This window comes from Xyrauchen texanus, chromosome 8 (genome assembly GCF_025860055.1).
Source record: "Xyrauchen texanus isolate HMW12.3.18 chromosome 8, RBS_HiC_50CHRs, whole genome shotgun sequence".
NCBI classification, from domain to species: Eukaryota; Metazoa; Chordata; class Actinopteri; order Cypriniformes; family Catostomidae; genus Xyrauchen; species Xyrauchen texanus.
In genome coordinates, this window is record NC_068283.1 from 40,248,042 (window position 1) to 40,264,495 (window position 16,454).

The 16,454-nt window shown below is 36.9% G+C and overlaps 1 protein-coding gene across 2 annotated transcripts in view; it reads left to right on the plus strand.

Annotated features, from left to right (window-relative positions):
• The window catches only part of LOC127647844 (choline transporter-like protein 2), a 28,485-nt gene that overhangs the window by 261 nt on the left and 11,770 nt on the right, over positions 1–16,454 (plus strand). The window contains exons 1-11 of one of the 2 annotated variants that reach the window (XM_052132334.1): positions 5,363–5,718; positions 8,427–8,475; positions 8,869–8,942; positions 11,108–11,186; positions 12,175–12,259; positions 12,680–12,790; positions 12,888–12,948; positions 13,042–13,165; positions 15,521–15,604; positions 15,942–16,054; positions 16,147–16,278. In XM_052132334.1, the coding sequence (XP_051988294.1) occupies positions 5,685–5,718; positions 8,427–8,475; positions 8,869–8,942; positions 11,108–11,186; positions 12,175–12,259; positions 12,680–12,790; positions 12,888–12,948; positions 13,042–13,165; positions 15,521–15,604; positions 15,942–16,054; positions 16,147–16,278 (946 nt within the window). In that variant the 5' untranslated portion in view covers positions 5,363–5,684. Of the gene's footprint in view, positions 1–5,362; positions 5,719–8,426; positions 8,476–8,868; positions 8,943–11,107; positions 11,187–12,174; positions 12,260–12,679; positions 12,791–12,887; positions 12,949–13,041; positions 13,166–15,520; positions 15,605–15,941; positions 16,055–16,146; positions 16,279–16,454 lie in introns of those variants that run through there. The other variant, XM_052132335.1, reaches the window with a different exon arrangement.

Below are 16,454 nucleotides of genomic sequence, written 5' to 3' on the forward strand. Positions count from 1 at the left end.
TTTTTGTCAACACTCTTAGCTAAGGAGGTTTCTGAGCGATATTTGAATTTACATGTCGTGTTAAGTTGAAATATAATGTGGTTTTGTGTGTTTTTAAAAAAAAAAATTGATGGTAGTTTTGTAGCCAACGTCTAAATCTGTAGTATAGTTTCCCTCTGCCTCACAGTATTTTTAACAGAGTTTGCTGTATTTTTTTTTAAACATTTTTTTAAAGTATCTAATTTCAAGTGTTGTTTTTTAAAATAATTTCTAAACCAGCATAAATTGACCTTTGACACGTATTTTAACAGCTCACCAGGCCACACAAATGTGGTGCTTCTGTATTTCCATCATATTTGCCAAATGTTGCATGTGGCAAATTGATCCAAAGGTTGATATATGCCTCATTTCGGGGTTATAATAATAATAATTAAAACAAATTCTGCTGTTAGAATAAAGATACAAAGCTGTGTAGATGGAAATACATATCCTTTTTTTAACGAGATTGCTATACATAAGCCCACTTTATTTCCAAATCCTGGTAATATCATGTCACAATCACAGCAAATACATGTGTGCTATACAGAGACAGATATATGTAATTCATATTGACTGTATAGCATGAATACCATTGAATGGGTGAATTGTGGTTGTTCTAATTGCCTGCACATGGTTGCTGTCCATCTCTTGGATGCATCTATGGGCAGTGAAGTTGCCATGGTTGGAGCTTACATTTTATCCAAAGCGACTTACAAACGAGGAATAATACATCATAAGCGGGGATTCATCTTAAGGGGACCGTGGTACGAAAAGGGCTGCATTACAAAGTTTCACTAGCATCAGAATAGTAGGATCCAAGACAGATGAGAGTGCAACAAGAATATATGTATATATAATAATTTTTTTAATTTACATTTTTTATGAGTGAATGGTTAAGTGCTTATTGAATATGTGTTTTTAGCCATTTTTTGAAGACAGAGAGTGACTCCGCTTCATGGATGGAGTTGGGAAAGTCATTCCACCTACGTGGTACCGTGAAACCCAAAAGTCCGGGAATGTGTTTTGGTGTCTCTTTGTGTTGGTGCAACAAGGCGCCCGCTCATTAGCCGACCGCAGGCTTCTGGTGGGAACCTAGCTCGGCAGAAATGATTTTAGGTATGCTGGAGCAGACCCAGTGACTGTTCTGTGTGCCGGCATCAGAGCTTTTCATTTGATATATGCATCAACCAGCAGCCAGTGAAGAGATACAAGGAGTGGTGCGTTACAGTAGTCCAATCTAGATGTGACAAGTGACTGAACAAGAAGTTGTGTGGAAGTGAAGCTCGAGATTGAAATTTTTACCTTGTACTTCGTTCTTAAAATAAACCAGGAATTTAACTGTATGTATTTTTAAAGAGACCAATTTTAGGATTACTCATTCCGTTTCTATACCATGTAATAATACCAGTACTCGGAGAAGCATGGTTTAGTTAGGCAGACATTTCAAAACAGTCTCTGGACATATGATGCAAATCGCAAGCTAGCATGTTTGGTTAGTTCGAGACCTCATGAAATCCCTTTGTTGATATATTTTAAAGGGCTCATAACTGTAGATACACATTGCTTTTAGTTTACATGATTCACAGCCATAATAGTTTTAACAAGATATCAGCCATACTTCTGTAAAAAAAAATAAGTATATTTGGGAATCATAAGGATGCAAAGTCAGGGGAGGCTTGCTCACATGCCATGTTGAAGTGGGTGTAAAGGATAGATGTTGCCTTAAGTTCTTAATTTTAAACTCTTGTGTCTTTCTTACCTGTACTCATATGCTATTTCTGCTGTTGAAGGCTGGAGTGCAACTGCAGCTGTTTCAAATTAGGGAAGGGAAACTCTTTGCAACTTCTCTAATAGTTAAAAGCAATGGAAACTTGTTTTATATAATTGCAAAGAGAACTGTATAGCAGACCAATTTGAAATCGAGTAGTATGTAAACACAGTGAGCTAAATCTGTTTTTATGGGATGATACTTGGCTTTATTACTCTGCAGATGTTAGCAAATCTTATTTAGCAGTTCTTTATGAAATAATAATAATAATGAAAATACACAGTACAGGACACAGTCTTGTACTAGTGTTACCTTTAGTTAACATGAAGGTAACTTAACTTTTTAAGGTTGTTTATTAATGGTTACCTGAAGAGATTCAGTAAAACGTTTGAGTCAATCTTGGATTTATCAGGGCACAAAGTAATTTGCTTCCTCATAAACCAGACAGGAAAATACGGAAATAATCAATATGGTATTTGGGCTCCTTTCTGATTTCCTGTTGATAACATTAAATCATATCTTAATTATTAGGCTTTTTTTAAATGTATTTTTATGCTCCTTGCATCCTCTGACTTGGCACAGCTTAAAAGAGTAAAAAATCAAATGTACAGTAAGAGTCTGTTGTCTTATCTCTGTACCGTTCAGTAGGCCGAGGACATGGACTGCTGACAGAAGCTTTCCTGCCATTAGTCATTTTGAAAAATGGATGTGCAATTGATTTTTCTATTGCTCATATACATCTTGTGGACATTGAGGTTGAAGTGTGTAATTTCTGCACCTCTAGCCCCAGTAAACAGAATCACAAAAGGTGATTCTGAACCCACCAGAGCTCCAAAAAGGGACACGGGCTCCAAATTGCCAGTAAAGATATACAGAGCCCCTAACCTAAGCCCCCTTTTGGAGCTGGTCTAACCCTCTTCTGATTACCACCCACACTTCTGTAGTTTAACTGCCCTCTTTTGGTGATAACGCCCCATTTGGAGATCTGCGGGCTGCAGCTATACCTATTTGGTTGCAACAAACAAGTAGTCCCACCCCCAAATCATGCGATTGGTTGAGTCCATGTTATTGTGTTGGTTTGGACGGGCAACTTAAAACAAAGAGAATCATTTTATAGGCCTAGTGCCACATAAACGCAGTTTTTCAGAAATTAATCTACAAATGGCTTCTTACAGTTGTCATTGCATATTAAGCAGGGATAAGGGGAAGTATTTTAATGCAGAAAAAGTTACACACTTCAGCTTTAATTCTTGTGTGTCAGCTCTTTCTGGTAACACGTCGTGTTCTGGTCATGGTGGTTATCTAATGGGATAACTTTTGCAAACACTATAAAATTAACTAATAATTTAACTAATAGAAATTTAAGTAGCCTACTCATTTAGGCTCATTAGATCTCCAAGAAACTGATTGAAATTGAGTGTCAAAAAACATCCCCATGATATCAGTAAATTCCACAGAAGTTTGACAGAATGTCCATTTGTGACTAAGGTTACACCAGAGACTATGCATATTAGCGATACAAGCCGGGTAAATTTAGTTTTTTAGCGTAATATGAGGTAAAGAAGCACAATTTATGATTCCAATATTATACAATTCTGTTGCTGATTTGAAATACTGTATGTTATTTGATCAAAATCTTGATCAGCCTTTTTTGAGATTTTGGTGTTTTCCAATTCAAGTAGATAAGAGTTGCACTAGCATGACTGAAAATAAACCGAGAGCATTACAAAGATTGCTGACAGTGGACTGGATTGCTAGAAAGACTTTGGTTACATCCTCACTGTTCAGTTTTTGTTTGAAAACTCCTAGTTTCCTAGCATCATTGTTTTTCTAGTAAGTGGTAATGGAAAGTGTTTTTGAAAGTCTGTTTTGGGTGGAGGAAAATGCCATTCCAGTGTGGATCAAGGCTCGTAAATGTAGCAAAATTAAAGATTTTTCAAACAAATACATAGTATTGGGACATACTCTTAAAGTGTTCATGGAGATGATAGCAAAAGTGGTGGGAGTTTATTAAAGAACCCATTGAAGAATTACAAGTGTTTCTTCGTCGTAAAGTGAAAGGAATATGAATATTCTGGGTTCAATCCAAGTTAAGATTGACAGCATTTGTGGCATAATGTTGATTACCACAAAAATTAATTTCGACTTCTCTGTCCTTTTTCTTTAAAAAAAAGCCATATTCTGGGTTACAGTACTTACAATGATATTGAATGGGTCCAATTGTGAAATCTTCTCTTTTTTTAGTTTCCAAACCACATCGTTTTCTAAGGATGCAGTAACGGAGAAAGTTTTTTTTTAAATCCTGTACAGCTGAAAACAATTATCTTTACAACTGGCGACCTCTCCTGGATATAAATGGATTTCTAAAGATAAAACATTTCTAAAACACTTACCACTTTAGCCTCTGGGGGGTCTTTTAAAATTCGGTCAACGTATACTGATTTCGGGTAAAGAAAAATCAGCCCACACTTGCTGATTTTTATGTGAGTTCAGGCTGATCAGAACAGTGGGCATTTACATTGAAGTTTAAAGGAGATGTTCAAAACCAAGCGTTTCAGACCGAGGGCCAGAGACAAGGTGAAAAAATTATGATTTATCACTAAACTATGACAGTTTTTGTGCAAAACACTTTACTGACATTATCAGTGGACCTCAGGGAAGATAATACAATTCACCCCTTTAATAGAAAACCACTCTTTGTTTGATTCTTTCGTCTGATCTAGCTTTTGTACTCTAGCTACTAGAGGTAGACCGATATATCGGTTTATCGATTAATTGGTGCCTATAGTCGTTTTTTCCGGCAAAAATCTATGCCGATAGTTTTTTCATAATTTGTTATTTCAAAATAAGAATCCCAGCAGGTGTGTTTCAGTTTTGTTCATACTTAAAAGTCCCGCTTTAAGCACTAAATCTTCATTTATTCTGGTTATTAATGGGATTTTGGATGAATAAAAAACTGGATCTGGGAATTTTATTTATTTTGGACTCTGTTTTTTCCCACCATAGTAACGAAATAATTTTTTTTGGCCTTGTATAAACCAATTTTAAAAACTACCGGCCAATTAATCAGTTATTGGCCTTTCCTACCACCTTAGTTATTGTATCGGCAAAATCCACTATCGGTCGACCTCTACTAGCTACCATGTGGAACTTGGAAGTGTGACACCACAGATATTGTTGACTTTTGTATGACATTTGTTAGTCACTTTGGGTAAAAGTGTCTGCTAAATGACTTAATGAAAATGTGATGTAAATATTGTGAAGCCAAAGGAAAGTCTTCATTATTGCACCCTGCATCACCACTTTTGTGCAATAATGTAAGTGCTCCCTTGACTTCACTGATAAACCTACTCGGACAGCAGGTTGTTTTTATCTTCAAAGAGAAGGTGTTGTAATTGTTATTTTCAATCATGGTGGTAATGTACTTCAGAAAAGCCACTAACATGATATTTGCATATTAAGTTGCTTTACAAAAGCATATATGTAGGTAGGGGAAAAGTGCCATTACAGTCACACCCAGATTTGATCCCTCCTCTCATTTCAGAGACAGATCTTACAGTCCCATTTAATCCCATAGAGAGAACAGGACAAGATAAGTCAGAGACACTCGCACTTCAACTCTCAAAAATAGCAGTTAAAGACAAGACAAAATTAAGCTTAGTTTTAAAAAGTTCAAATGAGGGAAACCCTAACAACATAGGCTACTCCTTGCAAAGGGGGAGTTAAACACAGCATAGACCTGCTCGATACTGGTTCAACCAGTTTCTCACTGAGGCAGGTCATTTTTCCCACTTGAAAACAAGAAAATAAAGTCAGGTAGTGGGCTGAAAGGCTATTTCCTAGCTTTTACACCAAGGAAGGAATATCAGATCATCAGATAGAGCCACTAAACATCAAGATGCCCGAGGAGGAAGATGGTAACAAAAAAAAAGGTGACTTCACTTGATGCATTTCTCCTTGTGTGCTTCTGTGCATGTGTTTTCTTGGTTTCAACATGTGAACATGATTTACAAGCCATTTAATATTTCTTATAAACAACTGAACATCTCATTGAGCGCTCTGAAAACGTGTTAAATGAACCTGTATATCTGAATGCACTATCAAAACAATTTCAAGATTTAGTTCAAACTGTTTCTGAGAACTTGTGATTGATGAATTGGGATGAAATTTGTATTATTTTATGCTTCCACCCATACATTTAAAAGTTGGTTTTCTTTTAGAGAATTTTGGTATTTTTTAAGAGACTGCTTCTTTGTTCTGTGCATAAGTCTCATGAAGTTGTTCTCTAATGGCACTTGGCTTTTATGCTACTTGCCTTTTACATTCGATCAATGCTTTTATGGCATTGTGTTAACACCGTATTAGTTTCATACTAGGTCTTTGTGTATCACAATACTCAGGTTTTCCTTGGTACTACTCAGTCTTTAAATTTCAGTCTCTCATGGGTGTGGATGTTTACAATAGTCATAGATGCCACAGCTGAAATTCCCATGTCATTATGAATTGGTTGTTGGGTGTGCAGACATTTTAGCCATCCACTGCAGTTGTTTTCATTGTAGGATGAAAGAATTAATTATAATATATATATATAATCCATGTGAAATGTCCACAGAGTGGCGCCAAATGTTAGTTGTTTTAAGTTGTAAATGATGTAATATAGTCAACAGTAATGCATATTTTATTAACTCTTTTTATTTTACTAAGCCCACATTGTCCTAATTGTCTGATACTGGACCAACACAAAATAAATTTTTATCAATTCAGTGGAATCCTGTGTCCTGTGGTTGGGGGATAAGATGTGACCTTGTCTGTTCTTGGTTTCAAAATATTCAGTTTAGACTAATGACGCAATTATATGTAACTTGATACAGGTGACTCGCATTATTTGAGCTAAACTCAACACGATGCAGATGAGCTTGATTACTGTTTAGCACAACATTCATCTTACGTGACTTACAGTAGGAACAGTTTCCCTGGAACAACCCTGAGGCCTAGATGTTAACTGAGATGTGTTGCTCCCTTCCTAGCAGCAACCACTAATAATATTTTTTTAAAAGCCATGCAAAATCTCTCGTTTTTCCAAAGCTATGCTTTAAGGGGGGCTGCATATGGTTATAATTTGCATGAAATATTCCAAAACAAGTTGTGTGTGTGTGTAGGCATGTTAGTAGTTTGGTATAACTAGCCCGAGAAAGATTTGAGCGGTGTTTGCATGTGTAAAATTGAGCCGGTCTGAGTGGTTAAGTGTATTGCTACAGTGGATATAAAAAGTCTACACACCCCTGTTAAAATGCCAGGTTTTTGTGATGTAAAAGAATGAGACAAAGATAAATCATGTCAGACATTTTTCCACTTTTAATGTGACCTACAACGTGAACAATTCAATTGAAAAACAAACTGAAATCTTCGTGGGGGACAAATTAAAATTAAAAACCTTACAATAACCTGGTTGCATAAGTGTGCACACCCTCTTATAACTGGCGATGTGGTTGTGTTCAGAATTAACCAATCACATTCAAACTCATGTTAAATAGAAGTCATATTACACACCTGCCATCATTTAAAGTGACTATAATTAATCACAAATAAAGTTCAGCTGTTCTAGTAGGATTTTCCTGACATTTTCTTAGTTGCATCTCAGAGCAAAAGCCATGGTCCGCAGAGAGCTTCCAAAGCATCAGAGGGATCTCATTGTTGAAAGATATCAGTCAGGAGAAGGGTACAAAAGAATTTCCAAAGCATTAGATATACCATGAAACATAGTGAAGACAGTCATTAGAGACATTACCAAGAACTGGACGTCCCTCCAAAACTGATGAAAGATGAGAAGAAAACTGGTCAGGGAGGCTTCCAAGAGGCCTATAGCAACATTAAAGGAACTGCAGGAATTTCTGGCAAGTACTGGCTGTGTGCTACATGTGACAACAATCTCCCGTATTCTTCATATGAATGGGCTATGGGGTAGGGTAGCAAGACGGAAGCCTTTTCTTACAAAGAAAAACATCCAAGCCCGGTTGAAGTTTGCAAATACAAACATCAAGTCTCCCAAAAGCACGTGGGAAAATGTGTTATGGTCTGCGCAAAACAACACATTTGCATTTCATCATGGGCATGGCCAGTTGCTGCAGAGCTGTTTTGGTGCACTTTGTTGGCCCCAATTCTCTGATTGGTGGATTTTTCTTCACCGCTATTTAAAAAATGACGTTGAAATAACGTGGACTAATGGTTTCAGCAGAAGCATGTACCATTGATTAACAATATCAGAACTCACGGAAGGTCAGTCTTTAAAGGTTTATAAGTTATCATTATTAATCAATTTCCCTATTCCCTGAATATTCCAGAATATCTTCTATATTCTGGACCGCCAAGAAAGCCCATTGTATTCATGGCATTTTGTGTCTACTCCAGTGAGGTATATCTTGCTCCACTGTGGTATTGGTGATACGATACATATTTCCATGTGATTTTTGTCACTTGGGTGGTCTGGTCTTTACCGTAGGCTATGTGAGAGAGACAAAATCTGTGCAAGCATGGCTGTTGTGTGATATTTATTTATTTATTTAGTTATTTTTTTACATGGCCTGCACAGAAATTTTATTTCAATCATACTGACTTTCAATTCTCCCTGTTGTTCTCACAGGAGTGCCTAAGAAATTTGATCCCAACTTCAAAGGGCCCATTCAAAACAGGTAAGGAAAGCAATTTTATTATTAATTAATTGATAGTTTAATGTTGCTTATACTTGGGGATTTGACCAAGCACTAAACTTAAGTATTAAAGTTTGTCACGTAACATGTCCTTTACTGTGCAGTTTCTTTTCTAAGTAATCACTTATGATTAGCGGCCAATAATACAAAATAAAAACATCTTAGCCAAACATTTCAGCCTAGTTACTGCATCCTCTAAAACCACCAACAACACCCTAATATCCTAACGTCAAGGGGGCAGTTTATATACTGGAAAGCACCAGTAACCTTTTCTTTAAATCATGGTTGATTTGAATGTGGCAGTTAGAGCTTTAATGTTTTACATATTAAATCAGTGTGGATTTGTGTAATCAACTGTTTCTCCTTGCATTACAGAGGATGTACAGACATTATTTGCTGTGTCTTCTTCCTTTTGGCCATACTGGGTTATATCGCAGTGGGTATTGTTGGTAAGTCAGTCAATTCTGCTTTGATTTCTTTTTTCATTTTAGCCAAACAAACCGCCATTGTTTCAAGGTAGATCCATAATAAAGAAAAAATGTAAATACAGTTAAAAGACATTGGTTAAAAATAACCAAGACTTGTTTTCCAATCTGTTTTTCACTAAATTAACTAGATTAAATTATTTTGATTTATATGAGCCAATATAAAAATACATTGCTGTGAAAAAGTATTTGTACCATCCATATTTCGTCTGTTTTTATATTTATAGTATCTCATATGGAATTGTTTAAAAAAATGTAACCAAATCTAACATAAAACAAAGGCAATCTGAGTAAACACAAAATACAGTTTTTAATTGATAATGTTATTTATTGAAGCAAAAAAGTTATTCAATACCAACTTGGCCTGTGTGAAAGTATTTTTAGTTCTTAAATCCCCAAGTATTTCAAAGACTCTGGGACTCCAAAGCACCACAGTGAGTCATTATCTCCAAATGGAGAAAATGTGGCACAGTAGTGAACCTTCCCAAAAGTGGCCGACCTTCCAAAATTCCTCCAAGAGCACAGTGAAGAATCATCCAGGAAGTCACAAAAAAGCCAAGGACTGCAGGCCTAAAAGACACTGGCCAAAAATGGCCTCCATGGAAGAGTGGCGAAACGAAAACCACTGCTAACCCAGAAGAACATTAAGGATCATCTGAATTTTGCCAAAACACCCCTTGATGATCCTCAAACCTTTTGGGAGAATGTTCTGTGGACCGATGAGTCAAAAGTGGAACTGTTTGGAAGACAGGGGGTCCCGTTACATCTGGTATAACTCAAACACAGAATCCCACAAAGAGAACCACGTTCAAGCGTGGTGGTGGTAGTGTGATGGTGTGGGGATGCTTTGCTGCATCAAGGACAGGGCGTCTTCCAATAATTGAGGGAAACATGAATTCTGCTCTCTATCAGAAAATCCTAAAGGAGAAAGTCAGTCTGTGAGTTGAAGCTCAAGCGCTACTGGATTATGCAGCAAGACAATGATCCAAAGCATATGAGTAAGTCCACCTCTGAATGGCTCAAAAGAAGCTGAATTAAAGTTTTGGAGTGGCCTAGTCAAAGTCCTGACTTTAACCCGATTGAGATGCTGTGGCAGGACCTTAAATGGGCAGTTCATGCTCAAATCCTCCAATGTGCCTGAACTAAAGCAGTTCTGCATGGAAGAGTGAGCTAAAATTCCCCCACAGCGTTGGTACAACCATCTGTCAAGTTTAAGTGGCAATTCGTTTTTCACATGGATGATGATATAGGTGTTGGATAACTTTTGTTCTTCAATAAAAAGATTATATAGATATGAGAACTGTATTTTGTGTTTACTCAGGTTGCCTTTTTGTTTTATGTTATATCTCGTTTGATGATCTAAAACAATTTAGTAAGAAAAATACACAAAAATAGAAGAAATCAGGAAGGGGCAAATACTTTTTCACAGCACTGTACATAGTAATAAATAGCAATATTTATTTGCGTGTTTTTACTAAAACATTTATGCTAATATGGCACACATAACCATCCAAAACTGGTCTAGTTTAGGAAACATAATGGTCAAAAAACAAGTGCTCAGTCTTACATTGCCAGCACAATCACCACATATTGTGAATATTTATGTATATCACCCATCCATATTGTCTGTCTGTTTGTTTGTGATTTTGTTTTTGTGTAGTTTAATTTTTTTTTAGGCTATTACTAAAACTTTCCATTGAATTTTATTTCCATGTGAATAGGGTTTTATGTGGGTGCGAGTGTTGTCACTAAGTTTTATGTACAAATGTGTCATTTGAGTGAGCGTGTGTGTGTGTGTGTGTGTGTGTGTGTGTGTGTGTGTGTGTGTGTGTGCGCGCATGCAGGATTTTTTTGGAGTACATTGTGTATGTTTGTGTGTGGGTGGGTGAGTTGGCAGCACGGCACTTTTCCCATGCCCACAGCAACAAACAGTGCAATTACACATGCTGCTGAAGGTAAAATAGAGAGAGCTTGATCAACACAAACAAAGCTGCAGCACTTACATAAGAGAGCCAGCTGCTGTCTGAGGGTGTGTGTGTGTGTGTGTGTGTGTGTGTGTGTGTGTGTGTGTGTGTGTGTGTGTAAGAGAGAGTGAGTGAGAGCTCATTGTTTCTATCTTCCTCCTTCAGCCTGGTCTCATGGTGACCCAAGGAAGGTGATCTACCCCACAGACAGCATGGGACAGTTCTGTGGGCAGGGAGTACTGGAGTAAGTAATACCACACTTCAATACATGATTATATGTTTTGTCCCATTTTGTCATACATGCACACATTAAGACCCTGAAATGCTTATGGTAAATCTAAAAAATTGGGCATTTTTTAAAATACGCTTTGTCCTCTATTTTGCATTACTATTGCAGAAAAATTATAATTACACAGAGACACACATTCCCAAAATAACTAATTTCACAGTTAATGACCAAATGGTGTTAGACCTTAATGGAGTTTATTCTACATAAACCCCACTACTGTAGATAAAACATGACAACTTGCATCATTTGATGTAATGTTAAAGGATGAAATGAGGGTTTATGTTGGCTCTGAGGTGACTGTGACATGGTTGTCATGGAAACAATATCAACTATGCTTACATTTATTCATTTAGAAAACATATTTATCCAAATAAAGCAATTCATCCCAAGAAGGCAATAATATGAGAAGTGCTTCAATACAAAGTTTCAAATTGTTTAGAGGTTCACACTTTTTTTTTTTTTTTCCAGATTAAAAGATTTACTCCTTAATAAATTAATAGTAATTTGGAAACTAATGTATAAAAGTATGAGATGAAGACACCTGTCATATCAATAACCTTATATAAGCTGTTTTATTCTACATGGAGAGGGTCCACTCATGGGGGCAGCCATGTTAGGATCACATGACCAGCCGAATACTACTCACTTAATCGCAGTAATCCCTCTGTTATTGGACACTTTCACTCATGGATTAATTAATCAAGACTGACTCTGAATACTGAATTTCTACAATGGCAAAGTTAACTACCACATGCCACTAAGTGTCAGTGTGAGTCCAATAAAACATCCAGTAAACAGAAAAAGGACCTTTTAAGAAGAAGAATGAATGGCATTAGTAGGAATGGGTCACATTTTTTGCAAATTCATAATCAGGGATGGAGTGCTGTCTTTCATTGCCTCAATTAATTATGAGAATTTATTTTGTTTTCTTGATGTAAAACAGAAAAAAGCCATTCTTGTTCTACTTTAACATCATGAAGTGTGCCAGTCCCATGGTCCTCTTAGAGTTCCAGTGTCCCACCCCACAGGTTTGTTATTTTTCTTTCTTTCTTCCTTCCTGTCCCTTTCCTTCCTTTCTTTCTTTACTTAATTAATTCCTTACTTCCTTTCCCTTTGTTCCTTCCTATCTTTCCTTCCACATCTTTCCTTCCTTCGTTCGTTCATTCTTTCCGTTTTCATTTGATTCCTTCTTTCATATTCCCTCTTTCCTTCTTTCCTTGGTTCCTTTCTTCCTTCCTCCCTTTTCTTTTCTTTCTTCCTTCCCGTTATTTCCTTCCATTTTTCCTATATTTTAACTTCTGTCTATCTATCTTTCTTTCTGTCCTTCATCTCTGTTTCAGCGTTGACCTCTCCTCCTATTGTCAACAAGTGCATGCATTAATGTGTGAATATTACTGAATGAATTCAATCCTGCCATGTCTTCGTGTTTGTTGTCTCTCTGTGTTTAGTTGTGTGTAGAGAAATGTCCTAATCGCACATTGACTTTGGTGACCGCTATCTTGAATGCAGAAGACTGGAAATACTATAAAGGTTTTTGCCGTGAAGATCCAGGGATGAAGGTCAGTGCACTTTACCGAAAAACATCTGATCCAAAACGCCTGATTGCGTAGTTTCTGTACTTCTGTAATGACTGATTAATACTGTCTCTCTTTAAAGAGTGTGCCGGAGATTTTGCTAGAAAAGCTGTGTCCTGCATATTTGATTTCCAGCACAAAATGTAAGACTCATGTTTTTATTATTGCTGTTGGAGAATACAGATGTGGTGTTCGTTTAATGTCTCAGTACATAATCATATTTATTTCACACTCAGTTTTGCAACGGTGTTTTCCGACTCTGGGCAAAAAGGGGCAAACCATCACAGTGGGTGATATGGAGACGTTTGATGATGGACGGGGCAATATAAGAAACGCCAAAGACCTGGTGGCTGGAATGAAGTAAGCACGTCTTTATACTCTTCACACAATGAGATGAGGCATTGATGGACGGATATAACTGCTAGGCCAATTTATTGGGCCCTTATTAGCCATTCTGAGATTATATGCATCTGCTGATAACAAAACATATATAACCACCTCCCCAAATCCAAACATTTACCATCTTCAACGGCCCCATTTGCCATCACACAAGTACCCGTTAGCCTGCAAAGTTGCACAATGCATGCTACCCACAAACTGCTCCTTGGAAATAAAGCGAACTAAACCCTCAGCACCTCCCGAGAGGATCAGAGATCATTTTCAGCATTCTCATAGATGAAACTATTCTTGCAAACTGTTTTCAGACAAATTAAATATAGAAAACAGAGTGATTTGTTAACATGTTATTTCTCCTCTACACTGTTCACCTCGGCACAGTGTTTTTATACACTATTGAATACTGCACGTCGTGCCGTATGTAGTTGAGTGAGAAGAACGTTGATGGTGGATAAGTGAAACCTACTTGTGGACTAAATAAAGAGAATTAACTAAATAAACGTAGTGTTTATTTTGAATAACATGATTAACTCTTTACATGCACATGTTCTACTAGAACAAACAGCGCATCTGACACGGGCATTGACGACTTTTCTTTTGTCTGTTAAAAAGTATTATATAAAAATATAATAAAGTGTGTTTCTTCAAGCGCATCTTTGTGTCTAACAGCATTCCTTGTCATGTGTCACTCCGAGGCGTCTTACAGGTCGCCCGCCTGTTGCGGGTTGATGAGCAAAATTACCCGTGCATGAAATTCCTGCATTAGGATAAGGAGCTTGCGAATAAGGAGCTGGATTCTGCGTATTTGGCGGGTGTTATTTTCACACCCTGGGCTATTTGGAGACTTCCCAGATCCACAGTTTTGCTAATTCCTGAAATTGATGATCGTCGTCTGTCAAACAGTGTTGCAATCATCATCGGGATATTTGTAAGACATCGTCGATATCCAATTACATCGTCCAATCGCCCAGCCCAAGTTTGATGTTTTGCTAGCTACAATAAACCGAGGTAAAGACAGTTTCAGGTTGGATGTTCAATGGTTTTACGCGCTGTCAAACTACAATAGCTTTCAACCCAGTTGACCCAAAGACTCCAAAAAAGTGTCATGAACTTAAAAATAAATCTTATTTTCACGCTAATAAGCTAATAAGCATGTGAAAATGTGAACAGCATTCCATGTTCCTAGTTGAATTAGTTTGAATTTCAATAGCTCCTTGGTCATGTGGCCTACTGACCTGAAACAAGAGTCAGAATGTGCACTGACTACTCTTCTATATTACACTTTTAGTTTGTCCATTTTCATCTTACATGAAGGGTAAGTTGTCGGTGGATATTCCGACCCTTGTTTGAGTTAGAAAAAAAAATAAATAAATATTGTAAAATCACGTGAGATGAACATGGATAAACTAAGGGGTGTGTAATATAGAAGGGTAGTCAGTAGATTTTCTGAACCTTGGTTAAGGTCAGTAGGTCACATGACCAAGGAGCTATTGAAATTGGAAAGAAAAGAAAATAATGTAAAATCATGTGAGATGAAAATTGACAAACTAAACTTTGTGCAGTGGTTATTCTGAACCTTATTTGAGGTCAGTAGGTTACATGGCCAGAGAGCTTTAGAAATTTGCAACCATGAAAAACATAAAAATTCATGTAAAATCACCCGAGATGAAAATGGCCCATCAAAAGGGTGTGCAATGTTTAAGGCTAGTGATTGGATGCTCTTAAAGTAGTTTGAGGGTTTTAGGTCACATGACCAAGGAGCTATTGAATTTAACACATTTTAATAAATAATTTAAAATGGTGCAAGATTGCAAATCTACAAAAACAAAGTGTGTGCAATATGTGTCTCTTCCATTGGGTCAGCTAGAACCTAGATTTTTGCAGTAATGTGTAAAGAGCTATTTAAATGTGAAAAATTAGATGTCACTTTGTTGACAGTCCCTAACTGTTTTTGGTGGACGTTAGGAAAACTACAGGTGAATATCTGTCGAATATCCAACCTAAAACTGTCTTTACCTCAGTCGACAATGAAAGGGCAAATTTCAAGAACAGCCACAGACTTCTTATTTTTTAATGTTGGCATTCATATGTGTATTGTGTAACATTTCTATACTAGAGAGTGTGTCTAATTTGGTAGAGAAATATTTATCTAATAGAAGTCCACAACTTTCAAAGCTCTAAAAAAGCTTTGAAATAGATTTACAGATCAAAATTAAAATGTAGCATTTATGTATCATTTAAGAGTAGTGTTAAACTGTGTTTCTAGAGTCTAAGGGAACTAGATATTCATTAAAAAACTGTTTTGTTGAACAATCACAGGAATGCTACGATAGTCATGGAGGGTCGTCAAGTTGCAATGAAGATCTTTGAGGATTACACAAAGTCTTGGTACTGGATCCTTATGTAAGTTAATTTCTTTGAGGTAACTAGTTGCATGTGCTTGCTAAGGCAAGCATCACTTTTACCATTGCTTATGCATGCGTAAGTGTCAGACATTGTTTTAACACTCTTGCATTGTAGTTGAAAGTGTTGCACGAGTAAGCACCCCTCATATTTCTTCAGAAAATGTAAAAATCTAGTTATGTTATAGTAGTAATTATATTTTGTACAGTTTCAGTAGAAAATTAATTCTAATGAAAAGAGCCATGAATAGTCTTTTTATACTTTCATTAAGTTGTAATGTTTGGACATGTTCATAATAATGTGATGATTATTAAATGTTCACCTTCTCTGTGTGCAGTTGTCTGTTGATTGCTGTGGTGGTGAGTCTGATCTTTATTGTTCTTCTGCGTTATCTGGCTGGAGTCATGGTGTGGGTCATGATCCTCATGGTCATCGCTGTCATTGCCTATGGTATATATTGATATGGTGTATAGGAATATATGTGCACCGATTCGCTACTGAACTGCCACTCACTCTCTCTCATTGGTCTGTTATTTGCTCAGGTATCGTTCACTGCTGTATTAAGTATGTGAATCTGAAGGACACGCCTGGTGCTAATATCACTCTACAGCAGCTGGGCTTCCAGCCGGATTTCACTGTATACCTGCACATCAGACAGACCTGGCTGGCCTTCAGTGAGTCACCTATTAATAATTTAATGAATTAAAATGCCAAGTCAAGTCATTTTTATTCGTATAGCGCTTTTCACAACACACATCGGTTCAAAGCAGCTTTACAGAAAATCATGCATTAACAGAAAATGAAAATGTAGATTTATCATTATGTAGTTTGATTAAATATGATTGTAAAT